At 40.0% G+C, this 21661-nt stretch overlaps 1 protein-coding gene across 1 annotated transcript; it reads right to left on the bottom strand.

The window, feature by feature from the left end:
- Nucleotides 1–2620: 2620 nt before the first annotated feature.
- Nucleotides 2621–20063, bottom strand: rfx6 (regulatory factor X, 6). Its single transcript, XM_034076659.1, has 20 exons — nt 19907–20063; nt 18563–18716; nt 17212–17335; nt 16883–16944; nt 16679–16756; nt 16539–16566; nt 15321–15428; nt 14084–14161; nt 13864–13977; nt 13492–13541; nt 12549–12708; nt 11877–12021; nt 11233–11342; nt 11013–11130; nt 9171–9293; nt 8606–8806; nt 4861–5173; nt 4226–4509; nt 3560–3757; nt 2621–2880 (listed from the first exon to the last, which is right to left on the bottom strand). The coding sequence occupies exons 1-20, from the start codon at nt 20061–20063 to the stop codon at nt 2702–2704; spliced, it is 2784 nt and encodes a 927-aa protein (XP_033932550.1). The 3' UTR covers nt 2621–2701.
- Between the last annotated feature and the right edge of the window lie 1598 nt (nt 20064–21661).

Here is a 21661-nt window from a genome sequence, read left to right as displayed (position 1 = left end):
GGGAGGGAGCAGCGCCACGTCACCGCCATTCATCCAAAACTGTCACCCATTATAGCGGGGATTTATACTTACAAGGGTTTTATTAAACATTCAACAGATGTCTTTTATTTTTAATCTACTCTACTCTTTTCCCCTAAAGTAAATAAGCACTCAAAGGTAAAAAAAAAATTATCGGTTATTTTTCTCTCCTTTTCTTTCAAATAAAGCCGATATTATTCATTGTATTTATGATTTTTCACACATTTTTATAGTGTATATCCTTTTTAGTAGTTTCCCCTAACCCAAAAACTGTTCATAACAATATAAATGACATTTGAGGTTTAAATAATTGATTTTAAAGATGAACAAGCACATTTTGTTTTTGTGTCATGCTGTAAAAACGGCATTAATTAGTATAAAGTATACTTTAGTAATGCTTTAAAAGAATATCAACTGTGTCTTAGTGGTATAAATAATCCAATCATGCTTACTTTTCTTAACAATACACAATAATTGTTATCCGTTTGATTAAATGTAATGTAATCAAACATTACAGTAAATTACTGTAAATTACTTTCAACTGGATTTGACGTTAATACACTTCATGTATTTAATCAGTTTAGGATTGTCTTATCTATGAAGTTACTTCCAAAGGTAATTCTGTTCAAAGCTTTGAGTTGTTTTTTACTGAAGTGTTTTATTAGAGGAAACATCCCGTCCTGTTTCATCCTCTTTTGATCGTATGACTTTATGACGTCCCATCTGCTCCGACAAACTCAAGAGGAGAAATGTTTCCATGTTTTACTGAAGCTCACCGGGGTGTGAGATTTCCAGCTTTACCCCCCCCCCCCCCCTCTCCCCCCTCTCTGTGTGGGTTCTCGTAACATTTTGGTAAACACTTTTATCCGCTTCATATCTCCCTCCATTGTGTCCCAAAGAAAGCAAATAATTGCACATAAAAAAAGCTCCCAACTTTGATCCCCGTGTTCAATTGTCAGTGCGTCCTGTAATCTGTGTTGGCAGCTTTGACACAAGCTCTTTGAATCGGGCGAGATAAGGACTGTATTGGGGTTTATTATTGACAGGAAGTCAATCTGCTGCCGAGGCCGACAAAAGAAAGGAGTCAAGCTGTTCCTTCTTCATTATTACAGCCGGTAAATACATGGAAAAACATGCAACCAGAAGCAACACGGGTGTTTTCATGGGGTCAGAGGAGGATACTGATATACACCTGAACATCAGCAGGAGAGGACTCTTTAAAGTAGAGACACTACATACTGATATACACCTGAACATCAGCAGGAGAGGACTCTTTAAAGTAGAGACACTACATACTGATATACACCTGAACATCAGCAGGAGAGGACTCTTTAAAGTAGAGACACTACATACTGATATACACCTGAACATCAGCATGAGAGGACTCTTTAAAGTAGAGACACTACATACTGATATACACCTGAACATCAGCAGGAGAGGACTCTTTAAAGTAGAGACACTGCATACTGATATACACCTGAACATCAGCAGGAGAGGACTCTTTAAAGTAGAGACACTACATACTGATATACACCTGAACATCAGCAGGAGAGGACTCTTTAAAGTAGAGACACTACATACTGATATACACCTGAACATTAGCAGGAGAGGACTCTTTAAAGTAGAGACACTACATACTGATATACACCTGAACATCAGCAGGAGAGGACTCTTTAAAGTAGAGACACTACATACTGATATACACCTGAACATCAGCAGGAGAGGACTCTTTAAAGTAGAGACACTACATACTGATATACACCTGAACATCAGCGGGAGAGGACTCTTTAAAGTAGAGACACTACATACTGATATACACCTGAACATCAGCAGGAGAGGACTCTTTAAAGTAGAGACACTACATACTGATATACACCTGAACATCAGCATGAGAGGACTCTTTAAAGTAGAGACACTACATACTGATATACACCTGAACATCAGCAGGAGAGGACTCTTTAAAGTAGAGACACTGCATACTGATATACACCTGAACATCAGCAGGAGAGGACTCTTTAAAGTAGAGACACTGCATACTGATATACACCTGAACATCAGCAGGAGAGGACTCTTTAAAGTAGAGACACTACATACTGATATACACCTGAACATTAGCAGGAGAGGACTCTTTAAAGTAGAGACACTACATACTGATATACACCTGAACATCAGCAGGAGAGGACTCTTTAAAGTAGAGACACTGCATACTGATATACACCTGAACATCAGCAGGAGAGGACTCTTTAAAGTAGAGACACTAAGTACGCTTGCTGCTGTTTTGAATGTAAAGCTGTGTCGTCTTGTCAATAAAGATTGAACACCATTCTGACTAACAAAGGTTTATTTACAACAATGGCGTCTTATAGGAACAAAGGGAAATGGAAAGATTGAAAAATACATTTGAGGAGATGCTATAAATATCTTTATCATCATGTCTATTGTTATAATGTGTATGCTTTTAAATTAATACTCCACATTTTTATACAAATAAATATTGCTCCTTTCTTTCTGGTTCATATCACCGTGGGAGGTTTCTCTCTGTAAATAATAATATCATCTTATATTTGTATATCTTCGTGCACAAGGCTCTATGTTCCTGTGAATTGTGCTAAATGTTGCCGATCCATTTTATTTGAAACATCCAGATGTAGTTGTTTTGTTAGGTCGTGTGTGTTTCCTGCAGTCATTGTACTCCCCCTGCTCCCATGAAGACGGTGTTGATGGGAGGCAGCGACGACACCAGGTCCTGCACATCTGAAGATGACTGCACACGCTGCTGAGAGAGCAATGCATCCTGGGAGGTGAACGGAGACGGGACTCCAAACATGCAGGGGGCAGATCCTGAAGACGGGAGGGAATGATCTGCAGGAGGTGGGACCAGAACGGTATTTAACGCATGTTGGATGTGTTGTATTATTAATATATGAATGTCCATTTATAAAGCAGAATAAAATACATATTATACACTAAAAATATACAAAACAAAACTCAACTTGTTGCTTTTAAAGTGTAAATTATGTTGTGTTTTGTATATTTTTAGTGTCTTTTATGATAATTTTCACTTTAATTAATTGTATTGAGTGTTATGCAAATCTCTCATAAATTAAATGTTTTGCCATAATTATTTAATTATTTATTTTACTACTATTATTTAATTTGTTGTTTGTATTATTATTATTATTATTATTTTCTTTTCTGATTATTTTGTGCATTTCTTATTTTTGTTTTTGATAATTTGAGAGATTTATTTATTATTATTATTTTAATTACATGTATTTACTATTATTTTGTATTAGTATTTTGTATTATTATTAATATTGTTTGTACTATTACTATAATTCTTATGATTATTGTTAGTATTGTTATTAATATTATTACTTTATTATTCTAATTAAATGTATTTATTAGTATTTTTTAATAGTATGTTTTATTATTATCAATAATATTTGTACTATTACTATAATAATAATAATTATTGTTATTAGTATTTATTTACTTCTCCGGTTATTATGTATTTACATTTCCTGAAATCGACCCTCACCTGCTCCGGTCTCAGTCTCGATGAAGTACGCTCCCGTAGTTTTCCTCCCGGGTTCGTCCAGGATGTTGAGAGGATCGTGGACGTCAGAGTACGCCGAGGGGAACGCCCGCAGGCTGCCCACCGTGCTGATCACAGACACGTGCTGATCCACCAATGAGCTCATCCGCTGGTTGTCCAGGTAACTGTTCCCATAGTAACCTGCAACAGGAGGGAAGTTTGGCATTTAGTTTACGTTTTTTCTGAAACAGTCTGGAGCTCAAAGGCTTTCTCTCTTGCCGGTTATACCACAAGGTGAGTTCCTTTTTACTTCCTGCTTCTTCACACACATGCTCTCCAGTACAGGTTAGCTCCGAGTGTTAGCGATGCTAATGTAAACACCGACCATATTACGTCCAAAACAGTCGGGCATTGTTTCTGATAGCAACGTTTCTGATTGGGCCGTGGGTCCACATTTCAGATATTACGTCATATCGGACGCAAAACTAGATCAGCTCCGTTGTTCCCCGTTTTTAGAGATTTGTGTACGGAGGAAAAGAGAGAGGGGTTTATTTTCTGATGCTGCGTGAGTTCCCCGACACACCGGGGACACATGTTGATGTAGAAAAGACATTACAAAGTGCATTTTGCATGATAGGAGACCTTTAAGTCCCACAATGCCCTCCTTACCGCTGTGTCCTGCAGCGGAGTACGTCTGGCCCTGGCCCACAAAGCTGATCTCTGCAGAGTCGAGCATCTGAGCGTCCAGGCTCGGTTCTGCTGCCTCTGAGCCTGAGGAGTAGCCGGGTCGAACCGCAGAGCCGAAACCCAGAGAGCAGCTGGTGCTGTTGGAGGACGGCTGGAAGAACACGTCTTTACTCAGCTGCTGGTCGCTGAAGTTCTGGTACCGAGAGAGATGGTAGGCGAGAGAGGGAGACGGGACCGAAGCCAGACACTGACTCTGAGTCTGAGGCCTGAAACATGGAGCAAAAACAAAGTTTCAGACTTTATAATGACAACAAATCATATTTTATTTTTCCGTTGGATCAAAGAAGAAGTTGCACCACAGAGTACAGTAGGAAGCGTTGTCTTCAATACAAGTTCAAAGTAGGTCATCAAAGGAAAAAAATGCATCTTGTTTCTATCAAGCTTAATTATAATTATTATAATAATGCTCAATTTTCCAAAAAAGGACATTTCTGACAGAAAAAATAAACTTTAAACATTGAATTTGGAATTTAATTTTCATATTCAACGTATATGAATGTTTCTTTGTTTTATTTAATTTCTACTTCATGAAGAAAATACATATAATATAAGCTGACCTGAGTGCAGTGTGGTAGTTTGCCCCTGTGGAGGCCCCGGTTGAAGGGAAGTAGCTGGTCTGAGGGAAGCAGTGGTACAGGGTCTCCGGGTAAGAAGAGCAGGGGCCGGGCTGGGTCATGGCGCTGAGGGAGGAGAGGCAGGAGGAAGAGGAGGAGGAGGCGCAGGTGGAAGAAGAGGAGGAAGAGGAAGTATGTAGGGGCCTCCCTGTCATCGGGCCCTGGTTGATGACGGAGCCTCGGTGCACTAACGCTGCCGGAGAGATAGGGGGCGTCATGAGGGGGCCGCTCACCTGAGAGAAGTCCATCTGACCCCCTGCGGACAGGAAGTGGTCACATTACAGGATTGGGTTATTTGACTTTTCACTAATCAACAGAGATGGCAAAAGTCCACACATCCTTCACTCAAGTAGAAGTACAGAAACTCGTGTTTAAAAATACTCTGGTAAAAGTAGAAGTACTGACTAAACTTCTTTACTCAAGTGAAAGTAAAGAGGCTTTGAAGTGTACTTCAGTAAAAAGTACCCATAACTAGCAGCTGTTTTAAAGAGTACCTGACCTCCCTTTATATTAATAGAACAATAATGTCATTGTTAGCTAATGAATGTTTCCATGCCGACCAACGGCAACATGACAACGTTTCCATTGGTCCCTCTTCTTTAGAGAAGACCAGGAAGTGATGGATACACGGATCGTGTTCCAATCAATAGGCACGCAATGACTCTAAAGAATAACGATCACGCCACCAAACACACATTCAGACTAAAGGAACCAGCTGTTTGGGAAATGAGAGAAGTAGAAAGTACAGGTATTTGTGTTCAACATGTAAGAAGTAGAAAGTACAGGTATTTGGGTTCAACATGTAAGAAGTAGAAAGTACAGGTATTTGTGTTCAACATGTAAGAAGTAGAAAGTACAGGTATTTGAGTTCAACATGTAAGAAGTAGAAAGTACAGGTATTTGTGTTCAACATGTAAGAAGTAGAAAGTACAGGTATTTGAGTTCAACATGTAAGAAGTAGAAAGTACAGGTATTTGAGTTCAAAGTGTAAGAAGTAGAAAGTACAGGTATTTGTGTTCAACATGTAAGAAGTAGAAAGTACAGGTATTTGAGTTCAACATGTAAGAAGTAGAAAGTACAGGTATTTGTGTTCAACATGTAAGAAGTAGAAAGTACAGGTATTTGAGTTCAACATGTAAGAAGTAGAAAGTACAGGTATTTGTGTTCAACATGTAAGAAGTAGAAAGTACAGGTATTTGAGTTCAACGTGTAAGAAGTAGAAAGTACAGGTATTTGAGTTCAACATGTAAGAAGTAGAAAGTACAGGTATTTGAGTTCAACATGTAAGAAGTAGAAAGTACAGGTATTTGTGTTCAACATGTAAGAAGTAGAAAGTACAGGTATTTGAGTTCAACATGTAAGAAGTAGAAAGTACAGGTATTTGTGTTCAACGTGTAAGAAGTAGAAAGTTCAGGTATTTGAGTTCAAAGTGTAAGAAGTAGAAAATACAGGTATTTGAGTTCAACATGTAAGAAGTAGAAAGTACAGGTATTTGTGTTCAAAGTGTAAGAAGTAGAAAGTACAGGTATTTGGGTTCAACATGTAAGAAGTAGAAAGTACAGGTATTTGTGTTCAACATGTGAGAAGTAGAAAGTACAGGTATTTGTGTTCAACATGTAAGAAGTAGAAAGTACAGGTATTTGTGTTCAACATGTAAGAAGTAGAAAGTACAGGTATTTGTGTTCAACATGTAAGAAGTAGAAAGTACAGGTATTTGTGTTCAAAATGTAAGAAGTAGAAAGTACAGGTATTTGTGTTCAACATGTAAGAAGTAGAAAGTACAGGTATTTGTGTTCAACATGTGAGAAGTAGAAAGTACAGGTATTTGAGTTCAACATGTAAGAAGTAGAAAGTACAGGTATTTGTGTTCAAAATGTAAGAAGTAGAAAGTACAGGTATTTGTGTTCAACATGTAAGAAGTAGAAAGTACAGGTATTTGTGTTCAACATGTAAGAAGTAGAAAGTACAGGTATTTGTGTTCAACATGTAAGAAGTAGAAAGTACAGGTATTTGTGTTCAACATGTAAGAAGTAGAAAGTACAGGTATTTGAGTTCAACATGTAAGAAGTAGAAAGTACAGGTATTTGTGTTCAACATGTGAGAAGTAGAAAGTACAAGTATTTGTGTTCAACATGTAAGAAGTAGAAAGTACAGGCATTTGGGTTCAACATGTAAGAAGTAGAAAGTACAGGTATTTGTGTTCAACATGTAAGAAGTAGAAAGTACAGGTATTTGAGTTCAACATGTAAGAAGTAGAAAGTACAAGTATTTGTGTTCAACATGTAAGAAGTAGAAAGTAAAGGTATTTGGGTTCAACATGTAAGAAGTAGAAAGTTCAGGTATTTGTGTTCAACATGTGAGAAGTAGAAAGTACAAGTATTTGTGTTCAACATGTAAGAAGTAGAAAGTACAGGTATTTGTGTTCAACATATAAGAAGTAGAAAGTACAAGTATTTGTGTTCAACATGTAAGAAGTAGAAAGTAAAGGTATTTGGGTTCAACATGTAAGAAGTAGAAAGTTCAGGTATTTGTGTTCAACATGTGAGAAGTAGAAAGTACAAGTATTTGTGTTCAACATGTAAGAAGTAGAAAGTACAGGTATTTGTGTTCAACATGTAAGAAGTAGAAAGTTCAGGTATTTGTGTTCAACATGTGAGAAGTAGAAAGTACAAGTATTTGTGTTCAACATGTAAGAAGTAGAAAGTACAGGTATTTGTGTTCAACATGTAAGAAGTAGAAAGTACAGGCATTTGTGTTCAACATGTAAGAAGTAGAAAGTACAGGTATTTGTGTTCAACATGTGAGAAGTAGAAAGTACAAGTATTTGTGTTCAACATGTAAGAAGTAGAAAGTACAGGTATTTGTGTTCAACATGTAAGAAGTAGAAAGTACAAGTATTTGTGTTCAACATGTAAGAAGTAGAAAGTAAAGGTATTTGGGTTCAACATGTAAGAAGTAGAAAGTTCAGGTATTTGTGTTCAACATGTGAGAAGTAGAAAGTACAAGTATTTGTGTTCAACATGTAAGAAGTAGAAAGTACAGGTATTTGTGTTCAACATGTAAGAAGTAGAAAGTACAGGCATTTGTGTTCAACATGTAAGAAGTAGAAAGTACAGGTATTTGTGTTAGAAATGTAAGAAGTAAAAGTAAAAAGTCGTCGTGGAGTACTAATACCAGAAAATGTACTTAAGTACAGTAACGAAGTATTTGTACTCCACTACTTCCCACCTCTGCTAATTAATTATTCTTGCGTCTTTTTGCTCATAACTATGGTTTTAAAGGCCCCTAACTTGAATGTGTTTTGGCTAAACTGCTCCTTATTAAGGCTTTAATGTAAAAAGGGTAAAAGGTAGGAATAGCTTGTTTTAAAACGATCGTAAAAATGGTTGGCTGTTGTTAGGATTATTATTTTTTGACAAAATGGCCAATTAATACACATAATAAGAAAAAGTAAATATTAGAAAACCATTATTTGACATTAACCGTCTTGTAAAACTAGAAAACTAGAAAAATACTTAACATGGCAAGGTGACAGTTAACATTGCTTTGTGCATAAAAAAGTAAAAACCTTAAAGAAACTCTTCATTCGTAAAGGTTTTTAAAGGCACCTGCTCATAATTATGGGCAGTGAAAAACGATATATTTTGTCAGTTACTTTAAAGGAAATGTTAAATTATTTTTCTTTTACCTGACACAGTAAAGCCAGCCGTCTCCTGGTAGATGGCGGCGCTTGTTTCCAGACTCTGCTGCTGATTGGTGGAGAGAGACATGTAGGCGTGTTCTCCCAGAGACTCATTCTTCACCGATTGGTCGATGGCAGCGCTGGCCTTGTTGCGATTGGCTAGGAAGCAGGAACTGGGAGAGGCAATGAACGCTGCTTTACTCGCATCTGAAAGTGACAAAGTTAACATCCCATCATCAACAAAATCTGGTTAAACTCTATAAAGTGGGGTATTTACTCATTTTAAAATATATACTTCTATTAAAAATAACACTTTTGAAACTCTTAAGACAACTCATTCCTTACAAGTATGCATTTGATTGATCCTTGATTTTATTTACTGTACATTTCCTTAGCTTTTTGCCTTTTTGTAAGACACATTATGACATGTTTTAAATTAAAACGTGTCTATATAAGTATCCCACAAAGTTAGAAACATCTGTAATTCAGAGTTATGTGGACTTTCCCCTTTACTATGTCTTTGATGATAAAAGACAAAACAGACTGAAGACCTTATTCTTATATTCGATACCTGCATTTTTCATGTATTTGTCCAGCAGGTTCTGCAGGTCCTGCTCCTTGTCGTTGTTGAACTGAGTCTCCAGAGCCAGCAGGATGTATTCATCCAACAGCATCCGGATCAGATGGAAGGAGCCTGTCGATGCACGCGAGAAAAACAGAGAATTAAACCCAAATGTAAGGTAAGACTTTCTAATTCCACTTTGGGGCAGCATGATTCAAGTTATGTTATTTAGTGTCTCTACTGGGACACGTCTCCATGCTGTAATGCTCAAAAAGCTCTTTATTCTTCTCATACTGCCTGTGCTGCAACACCTCTTTTCACCCTCTGTCTGAAACCAGAGCCCAGTCTGCTCTGATTGGTTAGCTGGCCGGCTCTGTTGTGATTGGTCGACCGCTTAAAGATGTCCCACCCCTTAGCCTATAGAGAGGCGAAGTCCCGCCCATCTACTTCCGACCCATGGGACCTTATTTCAAAAATAATTATGTATTGAAGACTATATTAATTGTGCCACGAATTACACACATGATGTTTGTCAATTTAAAAAATCATTTCTATGTAAAAAAAGTCAGTTTGTCGTAAAACTGTTGAAATATAAGACGATGAAAAATACGCAACTAGAAAGACTACAAATCCCAGAGTCCGGTCCCGCATGCTGGCTCTCAGGAACCGACTCACTCCCCTTGTGTGTACGCACAGCTCTCAACGCGCCCAGACTTGCAGTGATTTTCACCTCTTGTAATACTTTCCGCCTCGTTCTGAGAGAAAGAAGTGAAATGTTCCAACGTGACGGCCGTCTTGGTGAGTGGTGCGAGATGGGAGATGTAGTTCATTGAGCGGTTTCACACAAAGAAAGTGTTACTTCAGTTTTACGACACATTTTAATTGTTTTGACTTGCAAAATTATCTTTTAAATTGACAAACATCATATGTGTAATTCGTGGCACAATTCAAACGGGATCCAAAGATAATCTTTCTCTCTCCGTTGACTTCAATACATACTTTTTCCGAAATAAGGTCCCATGGAGGAAAGGGAGGGACTTCGCCTCTCGATAGCGTACAATGTGTTGAAGCACGAGCCAATAGAAATGCAAGTGATACGTAGTGATGTCAATATGCTACAGAACTTTTGCATTTTAGCCTTTGCAGACCATTTACATGCACACAAACCTACAGTAGAAAACACGCTACAGGAAAAAGGAAAACGCAAAATAAACAATAGGGCATCTTTAATGAAATACTTGTTTTGTTTAGAGCATAGCCATTGCTCATGCTCATGATCTTAATGCAGACCTCATCATATCAGATGACCTGAGACATGTGATCACCTCACTGTATGCTCTTCTATCTACGGAGTGACCTTTAGGATCAAGCTGCTCTTTGCTTGGTCTTAAAAACCTTCTGTGTGTGTTTGAGCTTCACCGGGAATCTTCAGACCAAATGGTCAGTGTTGATTCACGTTCTCTGTGTGTGTCCATGTGTGTGTGTGTGTGTGTGTGAGAGAGAGTGTGAGTGCGTGTGTTTGAACAGAAAACACGCGACCCGTAGATAAGACTTTGTTTAATCAAGGCGAGTCTGGCCATTACAATTTATGACGCTATTGTAGCAATCTGCTCTGAGCTGGTTTGTGTGTGTGTGTGTGTGTGTGTGTGTGTGTGTGTGTGTGTGTGTGTGTGTGTGTGTGTGTGTGTGTGTGTGTGTGTGTGTGTGTGTGTGTGTGTGTGTGTGTGTGTGTGTGTGTGTGTGTGTGTGTGTGTGTGTGTGTGTGTGTGTGTGTGTGTGTGTACAATGTCCTTGCACTCTGTGTCTTCTGTAGAGGTGTCAAGAATGTGTATCTGTTGAACATGTTGGTACCGAAGCTGGAGGCGTTGTTGAGCGTGAGGTTGTGCATCACTCTGGCGCCAAAGAAGCTCCACCTGAGGAGGAAGTCCTGCGCTCGCTTCTTCACCGAGCGGCAGCTCTGCTTCCCGGGCTGAGCGGAGACGCAGAAGCACAGAAAGTAAAAAGATTGCTTCGTTGCACAACGGGACCTTTTGCAGGACACACACGGCGTCAGAGGGAGAACAGCTGGTACCTTGATGACTTTATGCTCCACCACAGAGTCCAGCCACTCGATGAAGGACTCCACCGTGGCGTTCTTCCTCAGCAGCTCCTTCAGCTCCTGGAAGACGGAGATGGAGTCGTCTGGAGTAGAAAACAAGAAGAAGTGGCTTTATTAATAACACAACACATGCTTGTTGACTTCAGAGCAGCGGAAACAGCTGTTTCTTTAAAACAGAGAAATGTTTAGAGTCAACAAAGTCAAAAATCTAATGTGATTTAACCGTATTTAATTTTGTCTTAACTTACATTACATATTTGTTAGACGCTTTTATCCAAAGCGACTTCCATACTCAATACTGTGGGCAATCCCCACAGGAGCCATTTGGGGTGAAGTGTCTCAGGGACACAACGACATGCTGACCGCACTGGGGTTTGAACCTGAACCCTGATCCCAACACCAGCCCACTGCGCCACAGCCTCTCTAATTTCATGTTTATATCATATTCTATTGACATGTATATAGACTTGTTGCACTACTTTTTATTTTGTATTTTATTATATATGTTGCATTGCTGGAGGAGCTCAGGTCAGAAGAATTGAATAGCCATTTCTACACTGTAGCTTTTTGCAATAAAACCTTTGAATGTTTGAAATCTTGAATCTTCCCGGTCTTACACTCAGAGTAGATGTCGGGGTCCTGGTCTCCAGATGTGTTGATGCTGAGCAGAGGCTGAGAGCTGATGCTGCTCAGATCCACATTATCGATGTCCAGCACCATGCTGGTCACCACAGCCTGGTCGAACAGCGCCGGACGGGCTATCTGGAAAAGACATGTTGACGTTATTATCCCATATATATCATTGGAGTTGTATGTAATCTATGTCCTTCAGCAGTGGTGGAAGTAAAAGGACACATATCACAAGTCAAAATACTTCTGCATTGCATAGTCACTTAAGGAAAAGTAAGTAATCAGCTAAATTAAGTTAAAGTACTAATCGTGTGTCTAATGCAGATGGAGACTTTTACAGTCTTACAGCAAAGGTACTGTACATTGCAGGCAAGGCAAACATCGAGTTGGATTAACAGACTCACATTAAATATAGAGCTAACCTCACTTAATAAAATAAAAGATATCAAGTGGCAGCATTATGAAGAAGGGAAGTTAAGAAAAAAGCCAGAAAATTCTAAATTAACTGAATAAATCATAAAATGTTCAAGTACAAAATGTTTCCTTCCAATTGTAGGCGAGTAGAATAGAAATAGAAAATGGCACCAAGTACCTCGAATAACAAGAATACTTGAGTAAATGTACTTAGTTACATTCCTGTCCTTCAGTAAAGGCCGTACCTGTGCCAGGTGTAAGAAAGACGTCTGTCTCTTCAGAGAGGAAACAAAGTGGCGTGCTATGGGGAGCTTCTTTGCTGCAAGGCATTCTGGGAGGTTTTCCAGGGAGGAGGCCAGCCAGTGCTCCCAGTGTTTGGCAAAGTTGCGGATATCTGCCAACAGACTGAAAAACAAAATGTCAGTTTTCTATTCCCAGTGAATGAATTAGAGCTTCATCGTAGTTCCAAAAATGACTTATTGTGGGATAGACTGGACTTGTTTAAAACCCACAACCTTAAGGAATCAAGCATTTAGGATAAGCTATTGTCACACACAGGCTAACAAACAACAACATGCAGTTGTAGTTTAGTCAACAGTTAAGAAATCTGGTGAAATTGTGTCATGCATGATGGAAACAACTGACAACATTCCCAAATGAAGATCAAGGCATCACAAACTTAAAGGTGGGGTCGGTAAGAATGGAGAAACCAGCTCGAGTGCGCTAGAATTTGAAAGTACGCAACCGGAAGAAATCTGCCACTTCCTTCAGAGCCCCTCCTCCAACACACACAAACGCGCACATGACCAATGAGGGCACGAGATGAGTGTGTGCCCCGATGGAAGGCTGACAGGCAGGTAGGCCATCCAGTTACTTTAGCCGGGCCGAGGCAGATGATTGGTCGAGCTTTTTACAGCGCCACGGCTTCCACAGATGACTTTTTTATGGATTTATTGTCAAAGCACTTCATATATTCATTGCTATCGGGATGTTAAGAGCATTCCATGGAATATAACAACAAGTGTTTCTGAAGTGAATTACCTACCCCGCCTTTAAGCTTACTGTCAAAAAGGAAAACTGAATTCAAACATGTGCGATACTCCAGGACAGGAAAGGGCTTTAGGAAATGTGCTTTTTACTTTTTAGCACCAGGAACTTATTCGACAATAATGCATTCAGGTAACCAACCTCTCAGGCATCTCCTGCATCGTAGCTGGAATCAGAACATCGGTTAAAACCTGAGAAAATAGAAAACATTGTTCGAGTTTTCACGTTTCGGGAGAAGAATAAGATCTATCCTCATTCATGACATTCATAAAGGTTATCCCAATGAATGAAAGAAACGCTGCAAGACAACAAGTGTCCAGCTGCCCAAAGTAAATGGTTATAAATACTTGCTGGTCGGCTTAAAACAAACACAAAAGAAAGTCTCTCAAACTGGTAAACCGAAGAAGCAAACTTCACAATTAACTATTTGTTTAACTGAAAGTGTGAATCTTTTTTAAACGATACTACAACCTGGACCTGCACACAAATTGAAAACAGTATTTTGGTATCAACCTTATAGAGGATGGAGTCACAGACGCAGAAGATGTCGACGATAACCGGGTTCTCCAGCAGCGGCAGCAGGTGGTCGGGCATGCCCTGCCAGAAATGCAGCAGGAAGTTCTGAATCTGAAACAGAAACATTACGAAGAGTTAAATGGAGTTTGAGAGGATGTTAACCGGTTGTGCCAGGAACCGCCGAATGCTCTCATGTGATGGACGGTGTAACTATCACCTCCTCAAAGTTGACGTTAATGGCGTTGTCCAGGATGCACTGGCAGTGTGTTTTATACATCATGATCAGAGTGTCCACCTGCAGAGAAACAATGAAGATCTGACTAACCCTTCATGCACAGAGGTCACTCCAGCGGGCAGCTATTCAAAAGGTGTTTTCTTGTATGCATCGTTTTGTTTGCATGCTTGCAGATCAGCCACTACATAGGACCCTATTGCATCACCCCATGCACTGCCACTCAGTGCCAAGCCAGTGTGAGTGCATGAGGCATGTCTCTCAACCAAGATGGACGACAGAAAGCCACATGGACCAAGTCACCCATCTATATCTTTCCAATCCTTTTATGGCAAGCGTCCCCTGCAGGTATAAAACATGTGGTGACATCAAGTAGCAACTAAGGAATCATATCATTCATAAATTATCAAAGTATTGATTTAATGTTTGCAGGAAATCATGATTTACACTACAGTGGACGTCATGCTGGCTATATTACAGTTCATACTGGTACTGCTGCTGTTGTTCCCAGGGCCGTCCCTCCCTACAGGCAGATCATGCAGACTGTGTGGGGCCTCACCTTGCGGAGGGGGCCACACCTTGCGGAGGGGGGCCTCATCTGACGCGCACCTATGTGCTTAAGTGGCGCAATTAGGGTGGCGCGGCACGGTTTCGCCGCTGTGAGGCTCCACTAGCACTCATCAAATAACTGCGTGGGGCCTCAAATTGGCCCCTGTCCTGGTTATTCTTGAAAATACTTAATCTGCAATATCTTTTTGGGCCGTAAATCAATATACTTATGTTATTATAAAGTAATTTTAAGTTTGCACATCTTTATCTCTTCAGTTCAAACCCTGAACGCATACCGTCTACCTGAGTGGACATATAGAAATCTATTTGAAAAAACTAAAAAAAGAAAAGTTCAAATCTTGTTTTTCATGCCCCGAGAGCAAATACATCCTGACTGAGGCTTTCATAATTCATGCATGAAAGGGTAAATCAGAAACAAGTCTGTTCCAGCCCTCATTAAACAGCTACTGTGAATGGAATTGTGTTTACAGTTCATCAAGCACCTTTTGATTGAAGATTAACAAATGTACCAATAGTTTTAACGTGTTGTTTCCCCATCTGAAGGTCAGTTCTCTGCCATGCAACATGTAGACAAACACTGACGAGCAGCACATAGAAATTCAGAATATGTTTTACACTGATATGTGGAAATGAATCGATATCTATCACGAACCTTTTCCCTGGAGATGTTTCCCTGCAGGAGGAGATGCTGAGCGTTGGGGAAGTCGGGAAGCAACGTTCCAGTTTTTGAGCTCAAAGAATATTTCCTGGTGAAACCTCCCTGAAAGAAACAACGACATGAGACTGGTCCTATTGTCATCTTTACTATTTCTTTTATTTAAAGAGTAAATTAACAACATCGAAAAATCAGAACGTCTGTTTTGCTGACGAACTGTAGCCTAATGCAGTGCTTCTCAAAGTGTGGTCCGCGGACCACTGGTGGTCCGTGAGCGCCCCCTAGTGGTCCGTGAGTATATTGGTAACATTTCACATTTGAAATAAATAAATACATTTCAGTTTTCCGCACTCTCGCGGGAATATCTCCGCAATGGAGCGAGCTTAAGTTTTACTTTCGATTGCATGATATAGCCCAGCGCCACACCTTCATCACACATGTTGCCACTTGTTTGTACCATTTTCAGGCGATTTGCAATCTGTTCTAGAAAAACGATGTGTTTTTTGATATTTGTGGAGTTAGGTGGTCCGCGAGTGTTTTTTTATTGGTTAAGTGGTCCTTGGTACGAGAAGGTTTGAGAAACACTGGCCTAATGGACTTGATGTCCACAATTAAATAGATATGTGTGTAAAACTACATTTTTTGGATGATTGAAAAGACTATTTGTGGCAGCGGGGTGTGGTTAGGGCGCCGGCTGCTGGAGTGAAGGGAGTGGCTCGCCGGAGGCCAGACAGCTGATCGGAATCAGGTAATCAGTGCCGGAATAAAAGCATGTCGTAACCTGGTTCTGGGCTGTCTTGCAGTGGGCGGGATCCTGGAAGGTCGCCAAAGGACCTGTGAAGGTTCCCACACGGGCAACGTTGCCCGTGTGGGAACCTTCACAGGTCCTTTGGCGACTGAAAGACAGCCCAGAACCAGAACCAGGTTACGACATGCTTTTATTCCGGCACTGATTACCTGATTCCGATCAGCTGTCTGGCCTCCGCCGAGCCACTCCCTTCACTCCAGCAGCCGGCGCCCTAGCCACACCCCGCTGCCACACTATTGTTTGGGAAAGATGTCCTAAAAATAGATAATTTATATTTGTATGTATTTTGTTTCCTGCGGGAGAAATATAACACATATATAGGAACGCTTTGACAAACCTTCAACCAGAGGGCAGCACACATCTGCACGCTTCTGAGTTGTTCTTAAAGTAATATAACTTCCACTCACCTCGTTCTTCAGCTTGCTCCCGGAAAATCTGCAATCAAAGAGAAACAGGTTTGATTTGTTTTTAAATACATCATGCTTTGACATTGAGATCTTTAAACGGGGAGGAAACATCGTCGAGCTGCAAAGAAACAAGATCGGACCTGGTCAACCCTTTTCCAGAGTACACCGAGTGGTAGTAAGCGCTGCTCTCTTTGATGCCAATCCCGTAGTAATGGTATCTGCACGAGGCACACAGAATGAGAAGGAATACATCAGACAACACGTTGGAGCTATAGGAGGCGGAACAGCTTTCTGTGCATGAAAGATATAAGAAATCGAGGCTAAAAGTGACATTTTGCATTTACTTGGAGTGTCCTCTGGTGCCAAGTCTTCTCGTTGTTAGAAGAGGGAACTTCTGTCGGATCGTCTGATGATAAAAGGATATCAATTAATACATCTAAATTTAAAGTACACTTATAATGAACAATATGTAATGTTTACAACACAAAGTACTTCTTGGGACGTGGAATATTCTCACCGCAATGGGAAACACAAAATCAAACTGTTTAATTCAACTGAAAGCACTTGTGTGTATTTGAGCTTTTGCACATTATTCAGATTCGTTTAGTTCTGGTTTTAAAGAGGACATCTTGGCCAAATAAGGTCTGTTTTTTCTGTGCAAACACTCACACACCTTTCCAAACGTAGCAGCGCAGGCCGGCTCTAGTTTCTCCTTCCTGCAGAAGTCCAGGTAGTGAGCGTAGAGGATGCATCGAGGCAGACACACTCCTTCACACACGATGTAATTCTCCTCCAGCCTGTATACACACATCAGTTAGATATTAAACTTTATAAGAGATACACATACTTACAGAAAAGGTCAAACCAGTAAACAGAACCCACCTCTAAATCCTGCATTTTACTTGCACTATTTATGTCTTAAAGGTCCCATGTCACGGCCGTTTCTACTGATCATAATTCCATCGTTGAGGTCGACTAGAATAGATTCACATTGTTCAATGTTCCAAACTCACATTGGTTTCTCACAGCATCTCTGTATAGTCTGTGTATTCACTCTCTGTCCTACACCCCTTGTTGGAGCTCCTGCCCCCCCTCCTCCCTGTGAGCCCAGTGGCCGTCTGCGAGACAGCGAGACACAGCGAAACCCAGCCCGAACACACACACACACCCACAGCCTGGCTGGGAGTTTGTGTGCGTGCCCAGGCTGAGTTCTGCGGTGTCTCGCCGTCTCGCCGACCCCACACCAGTGAGCCAGCTCACAGTGTCCCGCTCCTCGCAGCAGCGAGCCTCGCAACGTTCCGCCGAGTGTGTGAGGAAGTTACGTTACGTCACTATACCCAAGAAGAAAACAATGAAAAAAGAGAAATCTCCAACGGGGCGTTCTGGGGCAGCAGACAGGTCTTCTCTGTGTTAGAGTTGTACTCGCTACAGGGTGCACTTTGAGGGTTTGTGACTCTGCACATCGTTCACATGCAGAAAAACCTTCATGACACAAGGGACGGGGAATAACCGGAAAAGCACGACATGGGACCTTTAATTCTTGTATATGGCGCTATTGGAGGACACTGTAGCTATCGTGCATATGAAAATAATCTTTGAACCGTTGATATGTTAGAGGAGAAAACATACAAACATAAAAGAATTAGAGCACATTGGACTCGGATGTACTGAACAGGCAAAACTCCAACCTCGGGATGTTATGTATATGAAGTATAATCTTCTTCTGGGGGAAACATACGAGAAAAATGGGAAAAAGTCGATAAAGGTTTTCATTTGAGTTCTGTTTCAGAACCGGAAACAACTACGGAATCTTGAAAAGATTATATATATATAAGACGATGTAGATATAGGAAGAGCAGTTATAGAAATCTGTGTGGACATATCTTCAAAAGTGTTAAAAAAAATTGCCCTTTTTGTTGAGTTTTAAGTTTTCCCTTGTGAGTTTTTATGCCTTGTATCCGAAAGTGATTTCATGGCGTCACATCGGCTTGATTTTATTATCGGTTTCTTCCATCTCTACCTACCACTGCAGGGTGAGCTGTGTCTGCTTCTTCTTGTCTTTGATGATCTGACTGATGGTTTTCCTGGAGGACGAGATGCTCTGTTTGATGTCCGGGTTAAAGTCCAGGAGGTCCTGGTCTTCCTCTGAGGACGGCGTCTCGTTACTGTCCTCTGCTTCTGAGACAACACACGGACAAATATAGTAAATGGAGAGAAACACTGTACTTCAATGTGTTTTTGTCAAAAGGACCATAGCTGTTTACCGATATAACATTTGGGGGAAAACATGAATTGATTAGAGAGGAATCAAGACCTTCATTTTCTTGCGCAACTTGACTTTGTTCAGTATTATTCGCACAGATGTTTCCATATCACATATCATATTTAAAAAGAGAGTGAACATGCTTCTTCTTTAATGTTGTGTTATTTTGGCTACCCTCTAAAACAGTGCTTCTCAAAGTGTGGTCCGCGGACCGCTGGTGGTCCGTGAGCGCCCCCTAGTGGTCCGTGAGTATATTGGTAACATTTCACATTTTAAATAAATAAATTCAGTTTTCCGTACTCTCGCGGGAATATCTCCGCAATGGAGCGAGCTTAAGTTTAACTTTCGATTGCATGATATAGCCCAGCGCAACACCTTCATCACACATGTTGCCACTTGTTTGTACCCTTTTCAGGCGATTCGTAATCTGTTCAAGAACAACGATGTGTTTTTTGATATGTCTGGAGTTAGGTGTTCCACGAGTGTTTTTATTGGTTAAGTGGTCCTTGGTGTGAAAAAGTTTGAGAAACACTGCTCTAAAAGAATTGAATTGTGTTGAGCCACAAAATGTATTTCATCTTATCATTATATTGGCATGTTTACAGGTTCATTTGACCATTCTTAGGACTTTTACCATTCAATTGTTATTAACTTGGTGATTGTTTTAGTTCAAACATTTTCAAACTATTTCAATTTCACAATATTAGGCTACATCTATTGTTGTTTAATTGAAATTCAGTCCTAAATTATACATATATATTCAATTTTACATTATTATGATTATTATACGGCACCTATTTTTTACTTATTAAAATTCAGTAATCCATTCCATTGCTCTTACTCTGTCCTAATGTTTCTGTGTCTTCATTAAAACCTTATTTTAATGTTTCAAATGTAAGAACACGAATGGGACCTTGTTGTTGTTGCATCATCATGTGGTCAACCTGCGTCTTTTTCCACAGAAAGACATTCACATTTTGAAGTCTTTGATGAGTAAAGATTATTTTAAGAGAATATGAGGATAGCAAATAAGGAGACTAATATGAAACAGGAACAAATCGCCCCATTTGCGTCCAGCAGCAATATGTAATAGTTGTTTAATCACCTGATTTGATCCCAGAATCGTCCTCCTGATGAAAAAGCGTCTGTCCACGAAAGTCTGTGTGTGTTTCTTCTGGTGAGCTGCACAAAGTCTTGGTTAGAGAGTGAATAAGAAAAACTCCGTCTCTGTCTGAACTCTCACTGCTGCGTTTCATCGGCATAGTCACATACAATTAATACAAAGAAGAAGAAGAACTTGATGTAAATAAAAAAAAGTCCACTGCAGCTCATGTGACTGTGAATCATTAAACTCTGCTTGACAATCCCAACTTCACACAACTCCAGGAAAAGTCAAAAAAGATCACGACGTCCAGCATTTTATGTCCCAGTTTTGAAACTAAATAAAAGCAAAAACAACCTGACAAGCCGGCAGAACCTGAGACTAATAAAGCCGTGCTGTGGGAAGGCAGAGCTAATGAAGCCGTGGATGCATTCATCATATTTACAGAAGCCTGGGGCTAATCCAGCTGATGAATGATTAACAGAAAAACCTTCATCCATCTGTCCATCCATCTCTGCTGCCGCCCACACTCAGCTGGCCCTTAATGCAAAGTTAGACATGTAAAAAAAACAATTGTCCACTTTGCTTTCATGTCATTTAGATTGTGTTAACAAGACAAATTGATAGTATTGTCATTATGTTAACATATTTCCAGGTTAATTTGAGCCTTTTTTCAGACTTTAACCAGCTTAAAGAAAAGGAAAAATAAAGACATGTGTTTTTATTTTAGATCCAGCAAATGTTTTGTTTTCATTATTAACCCTTAGATGCCCTTCGAGTGCCTGGACCCTTCACTCGTCCATAAGTGGGTCAAAAAGGACCCGTATTAGAATAATATGTGTTTTTATGCCATTTTGGTTACGAAAAAACACTTGTATGATATCTAGTATTATATTTTGGTTCACACTAGAAATATTTTATATTTAATTTTTCACTATTTAGAGTGAAATTTAAAAAAATTACATTTAGAAAAAAACGTTTTGAACATATTGTCCCAAAGATCTCCGCTATTCTAAGACCCTCACAGTATTCCAGTCCCTTTTCAAAACTCATCTCCTCTTGTCTACTCATAGCCCACCCCCCATCAATCCATGCCGGTTGATCAAGTTTGATAGTCCCATACCCCCCACCCTAACCGTCCCTTATATTGTAAAGCGATGTTGAGTCCTTGAAAAGCCCTATACAAATATAATGTTTTATTATTAATATTATACTGACAGGTATCAGAGCCAGTGCCGCCTTAATGCACGGGCTGACCTGGGCTGAAGCCCAGGGGCCTACGGAGATCAGGGGCCTATCATGAGCCAATAAAAAAGTAAAAAAAAAAAATGTAATTAAAAAAATAAAGTGTTTTATTTCGGATGTATTTCCAAAATCACACAATAAATACATTTGTGAAGCTTGTAAAGGGAAGATGACAGCTCTCACTCGCCACTCACTCCCCCTCCCTCCGGCTGACGTTATGAATGTAAGGCGTTTAGTAATCATAGATAACACGGCTGGGTCCGTTACAGTTTATTTTCATCTGGTTTCAAATAAACAAAGTCTTGGCTTTCAGAATATTAAAATTGTTTCGGCAAATTCAGATGATAAATACAGCTTTGAAGCTTCGGCATAATTACAAGTAACTTGACGCCACAGCAGGCAGAACAACAGCCGGTGTTTCTCATGAGTGTTTTCCCCGGGAAACAAACGCAATACACACAAACGCAAAAATACACAAACACGTACACACACACACACACACACACACACACA

Source organism: Pseudochaenichthys georgianus, chromosome 24, assembly GCF_902827115.2.
Source record: "Pseudochaenichthys georgianus chromosome 24, fPseGeo1.2, whole genome shotgun sequence".
NCBI lineage: Eukaryota > Metazoa > Chordata > Actinopteri > Perciformes > Channichthyidae > Pseudochaenichthys > Pseudochaenichthys georgianus.
This window is presented reverse-complemented; position numbering and strand designations above follow the sequence as displayed.

Excerpts from the sequence above, each read along its gene's own strand:
- rfx6 (XM_034076659.1), bottom strand. The coding sequence starts at position 20,063 with ATGCCGATGAAACGCAGCAGTGAGAGTTCAGACAGAGACGGAGTTTTT. Across the intron at positions 13,542-13,863 it reads GTGACTCCATCCTCTATAAG|GTTTTAACCGATGTTCTGAT; the intron begins GTTGATACCAAA and ends CTATTTTCTCAG. Across the intron at positions 9,294-11,012 it reads CAACAACGCCTCCAGCTTCG|GCTCCTTCCATCTGATCCGG; the intron begins GTACCAACATGT and ends GTGCATCGACAG.